At 42.2% G+C, this 15,645-nt stretch overlaps 2 protein-coding genes across 11 annotated transcripts in view; both read left to right on the top strand.

Annotated features, from left to right (window-relative positions):
• On the top strand, positions 1 to 6,647 carry LOC122761148 (leucine-rich repeat-containing protein 4C). The gene is made up of 6 exons (XM_044016339.1): positions 1 to 995; positions 1,068 to 1,166; positions 3,048 to 3,119; positions 3,297 to 3,437; positions 4,595 to 4,713; positions 5,100 to 6,647. Exon 6 carries the CDS (start codon positions 5,119 to 5,121, stop codon positions 6,184 to 6,186), a length of 1,068 nt encoding a protein of 355 aa, XP_043872274.1. The 5' UTR covers positions 1 to 995; positions 1,068 to 1,166; positions 3,048 to 3,119; positions 3,297 to 3,437; positions 4,595 to 4,713; positions 5,100 to 5,118; the 3' UTR covers positions 6,187 to 6,647.
• A 481-nt stretch (positions 6,648 to 7,128) lies between these two features.
• Positions 7,129 to 15,645, top strand: part of LOC122786838 (major facilitator superfamily domain-containing protein 6-like) — a 35,061-nt gene continuing 26,544 nt past the window's right edge. For 9 of the 10 annotated variants that reach the window (XM_044053348.1, XM_044053402.1, XM_044053363.1 and 6 more), the window contains exons 1-6: positions 7,129 to 7,381; positions 8,618 to 10,136; positions 11,945 to 12,042; positions 13,589 to 13,750; positions 13,851 to 13,949; positions 14,080 to 14,372. In XM_044053348.1, the coding sequence (XP_043909283.1) occupies positions 8,620 to 10,136; positions 11,945 to 12,042; positions 13,589 to 13,750; positions 13,851 to 13,949; positions 14,080 to 14,372 (2,169 nt within the window). In that variant the 5' untranslated portion in view covers positions 7,129 to 7,381; positions 8,618 to 8,619. Of the gene's footprint in view, positions 7,382 to 8,617; positions 10,137 to 11,944; positions 12,043 to 13,588; positions 13,751 to 13,850; positions 13,950 to 14,079; positions 14,373 to 14,891; positions 14,896 to 15,645 lie in introns of all 10 variants that reach the window. The other variant, XM_044053411.1, reaches the window with a different exon arrangement.

The raw sequence follows: 15,645 nt of genomic DNA, 5'->3' as shown, positions 1-15,645 counted from the left end.
GATGATGATGATGATAGTCACAGCAGCCGTGATGTTTATTTAAAGAAATGGGTTCACACTCTGTGAGGAGTCTGTATCAGTGTGTGTGTTTAATGTCTGACACATCAGATCAGGTTTTAGACTGGAAGTCTAATGACATTAGGATTTGTTTTATTGCCAAAAACTTATGAACTATTTATTTTGGTTACAATTACTATATGAGAATAATAAAGATTATGAGTAGATTGTATGTGCAGGATATGAACATATGTGTATATGTCAACTGCTCTTTCAGCAGTTTTCCATCACATAATAATAACATTAATTATTAATAACACTCTTTTAAATGTGATGACTCTCCTCAAACGGTGTGACCTCACTGATGCCATGTTGGATCTGAGGAGGAGCGAGAAAGGGCTGTCGCCTTCACCTTCGTCAGCACGTCTGTCTGCACTCACTGCACAGTGCGACACACACATGTCTGTGCACACGTACGAGTCCACCACTGACACACTCATGTTGTCTGTAAGTGAATCAGGACAGACGTCATTGACAAGTAATGACAAATACAAGTTTCATTACACGTAAACTTGTATTTCTCATAATGTCAGAGGCAACAAAAAAATGACTTAAATCTTTCTTTTTATTTTGACTGCCACACCTAATATCTCCACACCTGGTGCTACTGTTACTTGTGTTGCTACATTTACCACGAGAAGAATAATAACCTGTTTGAACAGTTTTCACATAAATAAAGATTCAGTGCATTCAAGAGACAAAGTGTCCCTTTCTTTATTTAAAGGCACAGAAACGATCGAATGAAGTTAAATCTTTGATGAGAGTCAACAATGTTCTAGAAAATGACCTTTAAGGACTTCACAGCTCCATCGTGTTTATCTTTCTACACAGGCCTGCTCTGCCCCCTGCTGGTTGATAGTGAAAACTATAGTTTGATTGCTGTGCCTGACTGATGATGACGCCTCACATCAACACCTGCTGTCTGGGCTGAGAGACAGGTGAGACAAGGTCACGTAATAGTGATCGATCATTCATTCATTCATTTTGTACCACTTTATCCTCCACATCAGGGTCGTGGGGAAGCTGCAGCCAAATCCCTGCGTGAATATCCACAAACAACAAAGAGAAATGGAATAAAAGTTGTAAAGTAAAGCCAGTTAAAGGCAGAGGTGAGTTTTCCCCTCCAGTGTAAGTATTAGCTTTTGTTTCTTTTACATTTTAAGAGAAAAAAATGAGAATGTGAGGTAATGGATCACCCTTAAAGTCAGTATGTAAACATTATTCAATACTCACACTGTGTAAGTATTAGCTTTTGTTTCTTTTACATTTTAAGAGAAAAAAATGAGAATGTGAGGTAATGGATCACCCTTAAAGTCAGTATGTAAACACTTTGAATATCCATGTGTCGAAATGACTTCTGTAAGAGGATTTGTAATTTAAGAGATGCTTTTGGCCCGAGGAGGCAGGTTTTCCCCATTTGTGTTTTTTTCTCCGTATGACTGAGACACGCAGATTTAGTATAATTCCTCAAGATTGAAATACTTTTATGACATGTCATCATGTTTTCGAAGAGAAATTATGTACAGCAACCCTCCGTCTTCCATTTTGTGAAGAGTACTAACATGCTGAAATGTTTAGTTTAAAAGTGTTAAAATAACAGTATTGGAGTAAATATCAGTATCAAACCGCAATATTTTAACGATTTCAAAGTACAAAATGACTTAATACTTATTAATACTAATTTGACGACAACGTTCAAAGAACAAAAGTACTATTAAGTGAGTGATATCAAATCAACGTTATCTGTAAAGCCCTTTAAAACAAACACAGTGGAACAAAGAATAAGACACAACTAATAAATAAACTATTGTATATGAAGAGAGAGAGTGACGTTGATGTTGTTTCCAGCAGCAGGTATAATCCCGGCGCACAGGGATTAACCGTGAGTGTCTTCATGGAGACTGGAGCAGCTTTTATGTGCTTTAACTCTCAGCGTTTCTGTCTTTACTGTAATCCTTCCTGCTCTCTCATCACCCGTGGCGAGTGGAAACACACCCACGAAACACTCCCACCAACACACACACACACACAGCACTGAGCATGTTTGCAAATATCCTTTAAACATTCTATTCATTATCAGTAAAGTAGTAGCAGTAGCAGGGGTGGTAATAGCAGTTGTACTTTTATATATAATAGTAGTATTAGTTTAAAAAATAATTGTTATACTATGTATACATAGTATACTATGCTATACTAAAAGAGAGTATAAGTACCCACAGAATAACTTGGACAGTATGATACTAATATTTGTAGCAGTAGATGCTGATTTGGCATAATTATATTGTGAAATGTGAATACAATCAAATATTTTTGAAGTCAGTTTATTTTCGCCTCATTTTAGTTTAGTTTAGTTTTTTTCAAATTTCTCGTTTCATTGGTAGATTTTTTAGTGTCAAACAAAGGGATAATCAAAAATATTGATTTATTCATTTTTTTTATTTTATAAGCGATACAGAAATAAAAAAATCTAAGTGTTGTAAAAACCTTTATAAACAAAACACAATATAAACAAACATAAAATAAGGCCAAAAAGGTGCTTTTTGAACTTTTTTTCTACAACAAACACAACAAAATCTGCTTCATTCCTCCCACTTTTTGACATAAACTTTATTTTTTAGAAAAAAAACCTGGTTGTGCGCTGAGCAAATGACTTCAAATGTACCTGCAGCAGATCAAACCGAGTCTGTGTTCTTATTCTAGAAAGTTGATCCTGTAAAGAACCTCCTGCAATAATCTTTAGTGAAGTGTACATTCGGAGGGAAACTGTAGTCGTTCTAATGCAGAGACAATTATCCAGGTCAAGTCAAAGGCCGCTTTGAAACTGGAGCCCCGCAGACATCCAATATCTGTGAGAGGAAACACTACTGTACCATCATCACTGATACCGACTGCAGGCAGGAAGTGAAGGCCGTGCACGTCTGTCAAAAGAAAAAGCTGATACAGCTGTTAACAAATCCAACTAATTCATGTTGTTTATGTTACTTTTTTAGGGAAAACTACAAAACAAAAACAGAAACTCCACTGCCTGCTCTTTCTGAAACACTGTTGATAAATAAACGTGGGTGAGTTTGACTCAGTATAAACCTAAAAAGCAGATTGTGGGTTAAAGAAAGTGCAGTACAAGCACTGATTCCTCAATTAATGACTGTGCACGGTGTCAGAGAGTGGTTTATCTGGGCCGCGGATTTGAATGGTATTAGTGTAATCTTTCTTTCTCTCTCTCTCTCTGTGACCAACAGGTCTGCTCGTCATCATCTATCCAATACATCCCTACTTTATCTTTAGAGGAGAGGAAATCATGGCACATCTGGGCTGATATCTGTCGCCACTAAACACTTATGGATTCAGCGTCTTCCATGCAAGGGAAACACCGTGTCAAGGTAACACACACAAGAAACATGGATCTAATCCTGGTTATAAGATCCTGGAAACACTTTAAAGTCACAATATTTAAGTATAGAAAGTCATTTTTCATCACATGTCTGCAAAAACAGCCTGTATTTGAAATAAAGTTGATTTAAATGTTCTTGTTTGAATAAAAAAAGGTATCTGCCAGTGGGGTAAAGCAAGTTTTGCGTGGCAAAATCTCACCATTTTCAGGCTATAATGTGCCTTTAAAATGAAGAAAATAGGACAAAAACCAGACTAAGCTGGCCAAAATAAGTCATTTTTACTTGATTAAGCTGACTATAAAATGTTATACCTTAGAATGACTTATATTTTGCACACACGCACCATTCTGTGACAGTGAATTTTGCTTTTACAGCACATACTTACTGTAATACAGGAGTGAACACACAAACCAGGAGTTGGGATTTCATCAAACCATTTTAGCTTATTGCTGGTAATTAAAGCTTATAGTAAGCTGCAATATCTTATTTAAACAAAGTAAGTTTAATTTTCTAGTGCAAAACATGCTTTCCAAGATCATTTTTTATTTGTAGGCAAAAAATGAGACAAATTTCAAAGAAATTAGGCTTATTTTTCTTGTTTAAAATTCCGTTTTTAAAGTGTTATTATGAATTACTGACAGTAAATGACACAAATTAACACAACAATACACATAGTAGTGTCTTAAGGCCAGCCATAGCTAGATATAAAACACAACAAATATTGTATGTTGTAAACAGTTTACAAAACAAGTGTATTTTACTCTGAAGAGAAGAGAATCTGCCACATATGCTGATCCTGATCATCAAATTTTTGGTCACTCTTGGTACAACCTTATCTATGATTAAATATAAAAATCTATGAATAAATCTTTAAAAAAAAAAGAAGTTTGAGATAATCACCGCCCGCCTGCAATCAATCAAATCTGCCCAGACCTTCTAATTCTCAGCTCTGTGGCCCAGTTTGGCACCAATCTCTTAAACCTCCCCCTCGGTGCTCACCCCCCTCCCCTCCCACAGCACAACCACAGCACTGTATGGTGAATAATTGACGAGCTCTCCCTCCCTTCCTCTCTCCTCCTCCTCCTCTCTGTGTCTCTTTCCATCACTTTGTCTTTGTGGTGTCGCTCGTCGGGTGTTCCGGGCAGTGACAGCCCACCCTCCCCTGCCCCCAGCTGCTGCCATCATGTCCAGTTTCCACCTACTGGCGGCTGCATGTTGACAGCTATCAGCGGGGGAACGGACGGAAGCGCAGGAGCCGCAGCAGGTAAGAACAAAGCTGCAGAGTTGATTTGCTCCTAAAGTAGTCTTTTATTTTGTCTTTACTCACGACAGCGAATCAAAAAATAGTCCAGTGTAGATTTAGTGATTAAAAAAACGCCTTCCTGTTTGGCCTTTAGCTGTGGTTATGTAAAATATCTTGAGATGTATTTGCAGTTATTGTAAAAGTTTTGCTTCTGCTAGAAGAATTTGAGAATATATATATGCATGTATATATATATATATATATATATATATATATATATATATATATATATATATATATATATAAAGCAGTTAGTCAGAGTTGAGTCTGGCCGAAAGTCAGGGAACTTTTTGATGTCAAAGTTCCCTGTGAGAATGTCACCAAGTCCTCGTTCTGCTTGCTTTCAGAGAGAGAAAAGTTGGCGTCATGAAGGAGTTTGTGTTCCTCCTGCTGCTGCTCACGGAGGGTTCCTGCAGGACTCGCAGCAGCTGGTGTGAGCTGGGCTGCGAATGTCGAGGAGATCTCAAGTTCACCATCTGCTCCAGGGCTCTCCTCACTCAGCTGCCCAGCAGAGTTGCTCCCGGCACTGAGCTCCTCGACCTGTCCGACAACTACATTTCCGTCATCCCCAAAAGCTCCTTCAGCAAGAACCGCAAACTCAGGGTCCTCCTGCTGCAGAACAACAATATCAGCGTGGTGGAGGAGGGCGGCTTCTCTCAGCTAGAGTTCCTGCTGAAACTCGACCTGAGCTGGAACCAGATCTCCACCCTCAACGAGGGTTTCTCCGTCGGCCTGACTTCACTGCGGGAGCTGCAGCTTTCCCACAACCGCCTGACAAGCCTGGACACCCTGATCTTCACACACCTGGACGGCCTTCAGAGGTTAAACCTGACTAGCAATGCCATTCAAACCATCCAGGTGAGGTCATTCTCCTCCATGAGCACCCTACGGCAGCTCCACCTGGAGGACAACCGGCTGTCGTCTCTGAAGAGCGGCATCTTCTCCATGCTGCGCTCCCTGGAGGTCCTCAACCTGGCCGGAAACCAGATCAGAGAGATGGAGATAACTGTTTTCAAGCCACTTGTTAGCCTGACTCTGCTGAACCTGGCCAACAACCATCTGTCCACCCTCTCCTTTAAGACGTTCCAGAGCATCCACACTTACAGCACCCACATCCTGCTGGAGAGGAACCCCTGGAACTGCGAGTGTGACCTACAGAGACTTTTCCGGAAGCTCCGGACCATCCAGAGGCTCTTCTTGGACGACTACTACAACCTGACCTGCGAGGCGCCGCCTGTCCTCCAGGACTACAGGCTGATGGATGTGGACTCGGAGTTGTGCATCGCAGAAACGGTCACTGTGCTGATTATTACCGTCACTGTGGTGATCACCGTGCTGGCTGCCATGCTGATGGGCGAGAGGAAGAGGAAGAAGAAGAAGAAGAAGCAGCACTGGACGCAGCAGGGGGAGCTTTCAGATGAGTCGGACTATTGAATGAAACACACCTTCCTCCTTATTTTATTTGCTCCTGTCTGAAAGTTCACTGTCTGTTATTTCACGTTTGTTCTCAGGAACTCTGCAGGTTAAATCCCACAGCAACATCTGCACCTTAGGAGCAAGATTTGGCATCGTGCAGTTCAATTCTTTTCCTTTTTTTAATCGAAATCATACTGGAAAGATTTTCTTTCTGCTTTGCACCAAAAAGCCTACAAAAGATTTCTTTCACACTCACACACACACACAATACATCTGCACTTTCGTTTTTCAATAGAATTATATTTATTCAAGTCGCTCTCCAATAATTTGATATGTTAATAAGAAAAAATGTGTATTTTCTCATAAAACCTTTAAATAGTGGCTATAATTTTTTTATGTAAAGTAGTGGTGGTGGTGTGTTATTAATGTCCCTGATGTGACTCTAAATTTGTGAAAACAATAAATGGGATGTTGTGACAGTTGTGTTTTTTATAAATTGAAAAACAACACAGACACACTTCAGTGTATGGCGACCTCTGCAGGTACAAACAATTTACTGCACTGGCATAATGAGGATTTTCCAGATGCACCAGGATGGGTGGGGTTTGTTTTGTTATTATTCCTCCAGTCATTCATTTTCTAAAATCATCCAAGGAAAATTGTTTTAGTTTATATTGATTCTGAATTATACAGCTATCAAAAATGTGTTGTTGTTTTTTAAAGTTAAAGTGAAAAAAAATTACTTTAACTTTAAAAATTAAAGTGTTTTTATGTTAAAAAAAGGGAAAAGAAGACAGTAACTTCCCTGAAACTTACGTCAGACATATATTATCAATAATAATTATATTGAAAAGATTATTTTGATATATGAATGATCTTTTTCATGCATATAATATAATATAATTTGCATCGACTTTTATTCTGAAGTTATTAACCGGAAGCGGGCTCATCGTTTGATGTCATTCTCAGAACAGGTGGAAGCTCCGGTTCAACGAGCCTCTGTTGTTCACAATAGAAAGGGCTCGGAGCCGGGGAAACACTTTAAATTCACATTGCAGTGAAAGAAACGCGAACTCTTTGCCTTAAATCACGCGTTGTTCGACAGTTTGGAGTAATTATGAGCGGTTTCCAGTGAGAAATTATGCGAGCGAAGAGCGAACAAATCAACACAAACTGCGCAGTCATAGTTTAATGGGAGCGGTGACCTGAGCAGGTGAGTAAACCCTTGTACATTGAACGTCGTGTTTTATTTCACGATAAATGTTCACACTGTGTTTTAAATAGTTAAATTGAGCCGACACGCGAGCGTTAATGACAGCGACATAAACACCGGGAAGCCATTTCCTGCTCCATTTGTCTCAACTGGCAACGACATTTCAATCAATTTCCTGAATATACATTGACTTCTGGATGATATACATCTAAAATAAAGTGTGTCTGTATCTAATATATGAAATAATTCCACGTTGGGTTGTCAGTGTCGGACAAACTGTTTTCAAACTGGGGGCCGAGGACCTACAGTAGCCCTTGTATTATTAATAGTATTTATGTCTTGATTTTCATTGTCCTTTTAACTTTGTCGTGGAGTTAAAACAACAGACAATAGTCAGCAGGGGTAAAACAACTAAATATAGTTAAAAAAAATGGTAAATAATTACTAAAAACAAGCAATAAATATATCAAGTATACATATATATATATATATACATAAGTCAATTAAAACAACAGATTATTTTAAAAAGTGAGACCTGAGCGTAAAGGTAATGTGTTAAAGTGTGTTTTAATGACAAAGATGGGTTTTTAAATAGCACTTTATAGCTTGGCATACTTACTTACTAAGCACTTACTCACTTCTAGCTCTTGTTTGTACCCAAATGTTGAAATGCACTTATTGTAAGTCACTTAGGATAAAAGTGTCCGCTAAATGACATGTTATGTAATGTAAATGAGGCTTGAAGACTCTCAACCAGGTATTTCAATTTTAATTCCTTCCACTTCCACCTTGACCGCTTCATACATCACAAAAATGCTCACGTCAAAGTCTATTTATAGCACACTTACAAGTTTGTGAAACCTCTGCTCCATTATCAGCATCCTGTGTTTGCTCTTACACACCAGCAGTGTCTATATATATATATATATATATATATATATATATATATATATATATATTTGTAAAAATAATATAAATCATAACTCACTTTTTTTGTTTTACAAATGAAAGAGAAAGGACCACGTTAAATATTTAATGCTTCATCATGATCTCTGCCAAGTAGGTTATGTTTTTACCGGCATTTTCTCGCGACATAGGTTATGTCCCGAGGAAGAAATTAGTATATTTTTGATGATGATCCAGATTCCAGAAATTCAGAGTGGCCTTGGTGGTAGTTTGTGCTTTCTCTAGTCTGGTTGTGTTGCAGTCGCTCACCCTCATTTCCTTATCTCACAGATATGCCTGCTGACGACAAGGTTGCCATCCTGACAGATGACGAGGAAGAGCAGAAGAGGAAGTATGTCTTGGACGATCCGTTCAACACCCTGTCGGTGGGTGAGCAGCAGGTTGATGTGTCCACGACACCTGTGCCCCCGGCCGACACGCCGACGGAACCACCCTCGGCTCTACAGCGTGACAACATTGACTGCTGCGAGAGGATATGCCTCCGCATCAACAGCCACCTGCTCATCTCCAAAATATTCTACTTTTTCTTCTACGCCGCCTATGGATCACTGCATCCCCTGCTGGCCGTGTACTACAAGCAGCTCGGCATGTCGCCCAGCCGCAGCGGGCTGCTCGTCGGCATCCGCTACTTCATAGAGTTCTGCAGTGCCCCGTTTTGGGGCGTGATCGCCGACCGCTTTAAGAAGGGGAAAGTCGTCCTGCTGTTCTCTGTGTTCTGCTGGCTGGTGTTCAACTGCGGCATTGGATTTGTCAAACCCGCTGAGATAAAGTGCGTGGAAAAATACCCCGCGACGACGACGGCGATGCCCACGACCACTGTGAACCCTGCCACGACGACACTTGTGTTCAACAATGACACAGATCTGGGCAACTCAACCAACCACACCAGGCGTCGCCGGAGCTTTCTGGACCTTCCTAGTATTTTTAAACACCTGGACTTCACTGTGCTCTCCAGGTTTAAACGAGACACTGACACTAACTCAACATCACCCCCGTTTATGCCGTTAAACACCACCCAGGCTGTGCCAAACACCACCCTGTCCACCACCACAACCACCACCGCTCCTGGACCAACCACTGCCAAGGAGTTCCAGATCATATTCAACCAGGACCAGGTGGAGAAAATCTTTCTAATCATTCTGCTCGTCATCATTGTTGGCGAGTTCTTCAGCGCCCCGGCTGTCACGATCGTGGACACAATCACTCTGCAGTACCTCGGCAAAGCGCGCGACCGCTACGGCCTGCAGAGGATGTGGGGCTCCCTGGGCTGGGGCATGGCCATGCTGCTGGTGGGAATCTGGATCGACCACACGCACGTCAATGTCACGGTCGAAGGCGACGGCTGCCTCGTGCCCGAGTACCGCCAGCACAACTACCAGCTGGCCTTCATCGTCTTTGGTGTGCTGATGGGCTTGGCGCTCATCGTCGCCACTCAGTTCTACTTTGAGAAAGGGGGGAACTATCAGCACGAGCTTCCGGAAGCGGTGGTGGAGCAGACGCCGGAGACCAGCACCTCAGACCAGACTCCCAGCAGCCCCGACGCCCCTCCGGAGTTCCAGTACAGTGACCTCCTGAAGCTTCTCTGCAGCGTGCGCTACAGCTCCGTGTTGTTCGTCGCCTGGTTCATGGGCTTCGGCTACGGCTTCGTGTTCACCTTCCTCTACTGGCATCTGGAGGACCTGAAGGGGACGACCACGCTGTTTGGTGTCTGCTCCGTCCTGAGCCACATCTCTGAGCTTGCCGCTTACTTCACCAGTCACAAGTTCATCGAGCTGGTTGGACATGTCAGGTAAGAGCCAGTCAGTGACCACAGGATAATTAGTTACCCTGCTGCGCAACTGGGACATTAAAATATATTGTTTCATATCATAAAAAGCAAGATGTTTATTGAAGAGGTGGAAGTTGGAAACTATTTGCTTGAAAAATGACTGAAATGAAATGATAACACTCTCAAAAACGTGTGATTATGCCTTAGTTTTTGGAGATTTTACAGCTGTAACAAAACTTAAATGAAAAGAACCTCACATTTCCATGCCCGAGCACGAGATATGCAGAGTGTGTCTGTATTTCTTCTCTTGCAGCCTCTTTTGTACACGTAGAGTAACGCAAAACGTGCTCTGTGTTGACTCATCACCCTAAGTGAGTGTGTAACTGGATGTTGTTCACTGTGCAGCAGTTGCTGCAGTGAGCTAGAGTCAGAGCGACGAGGAGACAATGGCCACATTGATGGTCAGCGTTTCTCTTCGGAGTGAATTCGAGGCCGGACCTCACAGACGGCAGGGACATTCGAGAGTGTGGTGTTAGATGACAGACTGCACAAGTAAACACACATCGCTTGTCTGTCTGTCTCTGGAAAGAAACCCTGAGGCAACGGGGTGTTCATTTTTTTTTGTATTTAAATAAAATGGGAATCTTGAGTGCATCACATGCCGCTGACTAACAACCCGTGGGAGAAGTTTCATGAAGTTGTTGCTTCTGTCAGAATGATCAGGATGTTTAATCTCCAACAGTATTACTAATAATGTCAGCTCTTACAAAAGAAAAAAGCGTGTTGTTCACACAGCCCTGCAGTAAAACAGAACATGAAACTGAAATATAATCAGACAGGTAAAAATATATCACAAACGGGGCCTGTGGCATGTTTGCAGACAGACCCAGACACAGAAACCTGCCTTGTTTGCTGCATTTTCTGTATTTTGCAGCGAGCACACTTCCTGTTTTACCAGAAAGAGCTGAAACCGACACGCGCTCAGGTTAGTCTTCCTGCCGCGCGACCCCGCGTGACTCAGTTTGTGTGAAACCGCCTGTCGTCGAGAGAAAGATCATGTGCTGTCACTTCACCGATGAGCTCATCCATAAAATTGAAATGACAGTCAAGTGACGTTGTCGTAAAAAGATGTTACCTGACAGTCATACTGTCACTGTTATGAGGGCAACAAGAACGCTTTGAAAGTAAACAGTTTTGGTGTGGGCAAAATTCTCTTTTGTCGGTTACGTTTAGGCAAAATTGTTTACATGTGAAGAAGCCTAAGTTATATTTAGCACATTCTATCCTCAAAAAATACAAAAATCGTACAATAAAACGTGAGGGCAGGGAAGCAAACAGAACCATGTGTCTGTGTGTTCTCAGTGAACCCGTGTCTGGGTGAGCAAACACTGTGCAGCCAAGTGATGAACAAAGAGAAAAACCAAAACAATGGCCAGCCCGAGGGTGTGTCCTGTTTCAAATTCAGGTTTGTCTGCTCTGCTCTGCTTCCAGCTTTGGTTCAGCTCGTTTGCTTCATAACAACATCGCCCCCCAAAATAACCCTTTTCTTCATCCTCGGCTGAATCAGCAACTTGGCAAAATTACTGGAGGTGTTTGAGATGAGGATTTCTCTTCATTTTACTTTCTTGTGCACAAGATTCCTTGCACCACAACCTGTCTGCCCCAACCACTGAGCTCCGTGTGAGTCAGCTGATGTTGTTTTGGAGCCGTGTTTGGTTCCTAGTTGGTTATTGTAGACGTAGATATAAAAACAGTACATTTCCACGGTCGTCTTACAAAGAAAATAATGTTATTTATGAACACTCTGTCCTCCTTTGCCCCCCTTTTAGAGTGCTGTACATTGGCCTGGCCTGCAACACAGCGCGGTACTTGTACATCTCCTATTTGCAGAACGCCTGGACTGTGCTGCCCATGGAAGTCCTTCAAGGTAACTTCCGCTCATTTCTCTGGCCACGGGGGGGAGGGGCTTGGAAAAAAACAAGGGAACACAAACGGAATGGGCTGTTTGTTCAACAAGGACTCTTATCAGACGGCCTTTTTCCTCTGTGGTGGTGAGAGGCGGGCCGGAGCTGCAGCTCAGGCACTGATGAGGGTTCGTGGAAAAGCAAATAGAGAAAAGAAAGCCTGCAAATCCTCACATGTAGGAAGAGTCAGTCAGCAAATGTCAAACAATTTTCTCCCCAACTTCTGATCAATCATAACTACTCATTTCTTTCTGACACTATAGTAAGTACAGAAGTACTGCTGTAGAGACTGCTAAATTTCCAAATGATCAATATTAGCAATACAAATATTCTGTTAATCGCATTAAAATGCATATTATTCAAGTCAAGAAAAAATGTGAAAAACCAAAATAGAAAAGCAGCAATAGCACAGCTGATCTGTGAGTCAAGTGAGTCATAGTGGAGACGGTCGTGTGTGTGTGTGTGTGTGTGTTGGAGACATCCGCCCTGACAAAACACTGTGACACCTCACAGAATAAACAGATCACGAGTAGTTTAGAGATTAACGGTCCACTGTGAAACATTTGAGGGTGGGATTACTGAATGCACTGTAATACCCATGCATATCTTTGTGTAAGTCAATATAAGTCAAGGAATAAGCCTTTTAAATGAAGTCCACCATCTTACCAGCCACAGTAAGTGCACATTGTTTGGCTTCTTGAAGAAGAATGTGATTATTATGCAAACAAATGAACGGCTCTGCCCACTTTAATCTAAAAAGCATAAACCAACACAGAAGAAGGAGGAGAGTAATAGAGTTTGGAGAGTATTGAATGTGAAGGTCACTGTAGTTTAGGGAGCGGCGGGCGGAGCCTTCATTTGTAGCACTCTTTAAACCAATAGATGTCGCTAATTCTTACACACTTGACCTTAAGGGTGTAATTCTCACATAGCTTGTTTTGACAATAAACTCAAAAAGGTAAAATACTGTGAGTCAGAGCAGAACTGATAATGAGCTAAAAGAAATCAGTAAAATTTGGGTCAAAGTTTGTCTATCTTTACGTCTTAAAATGATCATTTCCCTCTAAACGTAACTGTGCCGACTTATAACATCATTTATTGTCACAGAACAGTAGAATATATTGCTTTCCTACCTCAGTAAAAGCTGCAGTTTTAAATGGATTATTTCTTACATGCATATATAGATAAATTGTTTTATTGTTGTCCAGAATGTCTAAAATTGTGCCACAGTAATCACATACGGCACAATACGACGTGACAAATTACAGTTTGACCACACAAAACAAAGCACAGCTTAGAGAGTGGAAATCACCATGTGGAGGATGTAATGAATCTTTGTCTGTGACCTCAGTCATGCACCTTTGCCACAGAAGATTGTTTTCCTGAAGAGCACATGAAGCATTTTCCCTCCACGTCACTCACTAACTGCTTATTTAACCTCAGAGAGTGGCTCCAGCCGCTCCTTCAGCTTCAATTGATGCCTGTGCCTGTCCCCCGTGTGTCCTCCAGGTGTCACTCACGCTTCAGTTTGGGCGGCGTGCATCTCCTTCCTGAGCGCCGCAGTCCCTCCAGCGCTGAGGACGTCGGCGCAGGGAATCCTGCAGGGCCTCCACCTGGGTCTGGGCCGCGGCTGTGGAGCCATGGTGGGAGGAGTGTTTGTCAACTACTTTGGTATGACACGTTAACGGTTGCAGCAGTAGTACTTTTGGTGGCCAAACTCCAAAAACAAATAAATAAAGATGTGTAAACACCACTGATGTTTGTGTTGCAGGTGCTGCAGAGACATTCAGAGGAATAGGCATGGCCTCACTCGTCATCCTCCTCATATTTTCCTTCATCCAGTGTTTGGGCGGAGGGATTGAGGGGAAAGGTGGGGCAAACCTTGACTTTCTTCATCCTGACATATGTTTGGATCTGATTTTTACCTGATAACACGTGTGTAATTTCCCCTTTTTATGGCTCTCAAAATTCAATGGATTCCTTTTATTCTGTGTTCTCAGAGGACAAGATGTTGGCCGAGAACGTCCCAGTCCCCTCCAGCCCGGTCCCCATCGCCACCATCGATCTGGTTCAGAGCCACAACGGCGTTGGTAGCCCCACCCCGGGCCTCCATTCTCCTGTCTTACCCGTCAGGAAGACCAAGCACCAAGAGGATCAGGAGGACGTGACCCGGCCGGCGTGGATGCTCTCCGGATCCCCGTGGGTCACCATCGCCTTTGCCATCTTCCAAATCAAGGAGATGATGAACATGGCCAAACTCGGCAGACCTCCACCAGAGACTCGCCCCCTGCAGGTGAACAGAGCCACAACGAAGACTATTTAGAGTGGCTAAACACTTGTGCTAATGTTAAAATACTCTGTAATTTAGTCATAATAACATACTTTTAGAGTCCATCGTAGGTTCTTTCGTCTAATGTCTTGTTCTGTATCAAAAACTCAAAAGAGATTGAGTGTTGTAGATGATCAGAGCAAGACATTTTTGCTTTTATTCTCAGTGTGTCACAACTTCCTGCTGTTTGGAGCCGTGGGATTGATGTTACACACTCAGAAGGGACTCTCGTTCATTCATAATTTCGTTTTAATTTGAAGTTTCCACATGTGGGTGTGCTGTCATTGGAATAAGAGGTGTGCTGATTCTTTTAGCTGCAGCGGCGGCAACAATAGATGTCGTACGACGGCGACGCCGCCCTTTGTGTCTGGCTGACGAGTTTTATGACTGTGTGGGAAATGTTACTTTACCTTTCTCTAATCTGATCCCTCTGGTGCTTCCTCCTCTAAAAACCGACTGCCCACACACACACACACAATGAAGAGAGGTGAGACATTTTTTTTATTTAGCGTGCAAAGGTCGATGGAAAACTACTGTGTGTGCAGGGGGTGTCTCTCTGTGTGTGGTATGTGGGCGTGTTTGTGCATGCGTACGTCGACTGTGCGATTGTGAAAAACTCCCACACCTTGAACTGTGACGTCCTGTGAGTCGCATGCATGCGTGCATGAATTGCTCCCCAGTGATGTCACCCTCCCTCCCTCAATCCCTCCCTCCCTGCTGGCCCCACCCTCTGGTGGTGATGATGGACCTGCTCAACTCTACCTTTGTGGCTTAGACCAGGACCCAAACTGTATTTATCCAAGTGTGTCACAGTAGAAATTTTAAGTTAAGTATTCAACACATGAAATTGAACAGTTTTATCGTTTACAATCTATGCACAGTAAAAATTAGCAGGAGTCAATTTAACACCACTTCAGTTTAGAAGCATATCCGCCTCTTTTTGTGTTAACGTTGTTAAATTTAACACTATTCCAAAGTGTCTTTGGTCCTTATCGACTGACTATTTAAGTGTGACTTAAACGCTGTAAAATCCACTGTTGAAGTGAGGATTAATTCTTCAGACAAGGCTTTATTATTTATTATTATATTTAAAAATATATGGGCCCAGATCATTTTCGTCTCTGTTGCATGCGAGTGATATTTGTGCTCGGGTTCAGACTTCTGTTGGTCTGAATCTGGCCAACGCGCAGCTTGTCCTTGTCCTTCCTCTCCTCCTCTGTGTGTTCCTGTCTGCACT

Source organism: Solea senegalensis, linkage group LG2, assembly GCF_019176455.1.
Source record: "Solea senegalensis isolate Sse05_10M linkage group LG2, IFAPA_SoseM_1, whole genome shotgun sequence".
NCBI classification, from domain to species: Eukaryota; Metazoa; Chordata; class Actinopteri; order Pleuronectiformes; family Soleidae; genus Solea; species Solea senegalensis.
The sequence above is the reverse complement of the archived record's forward strand: the minus strand, read 5'-3'. Positions and strand labels throughout refer to the sequence as shown.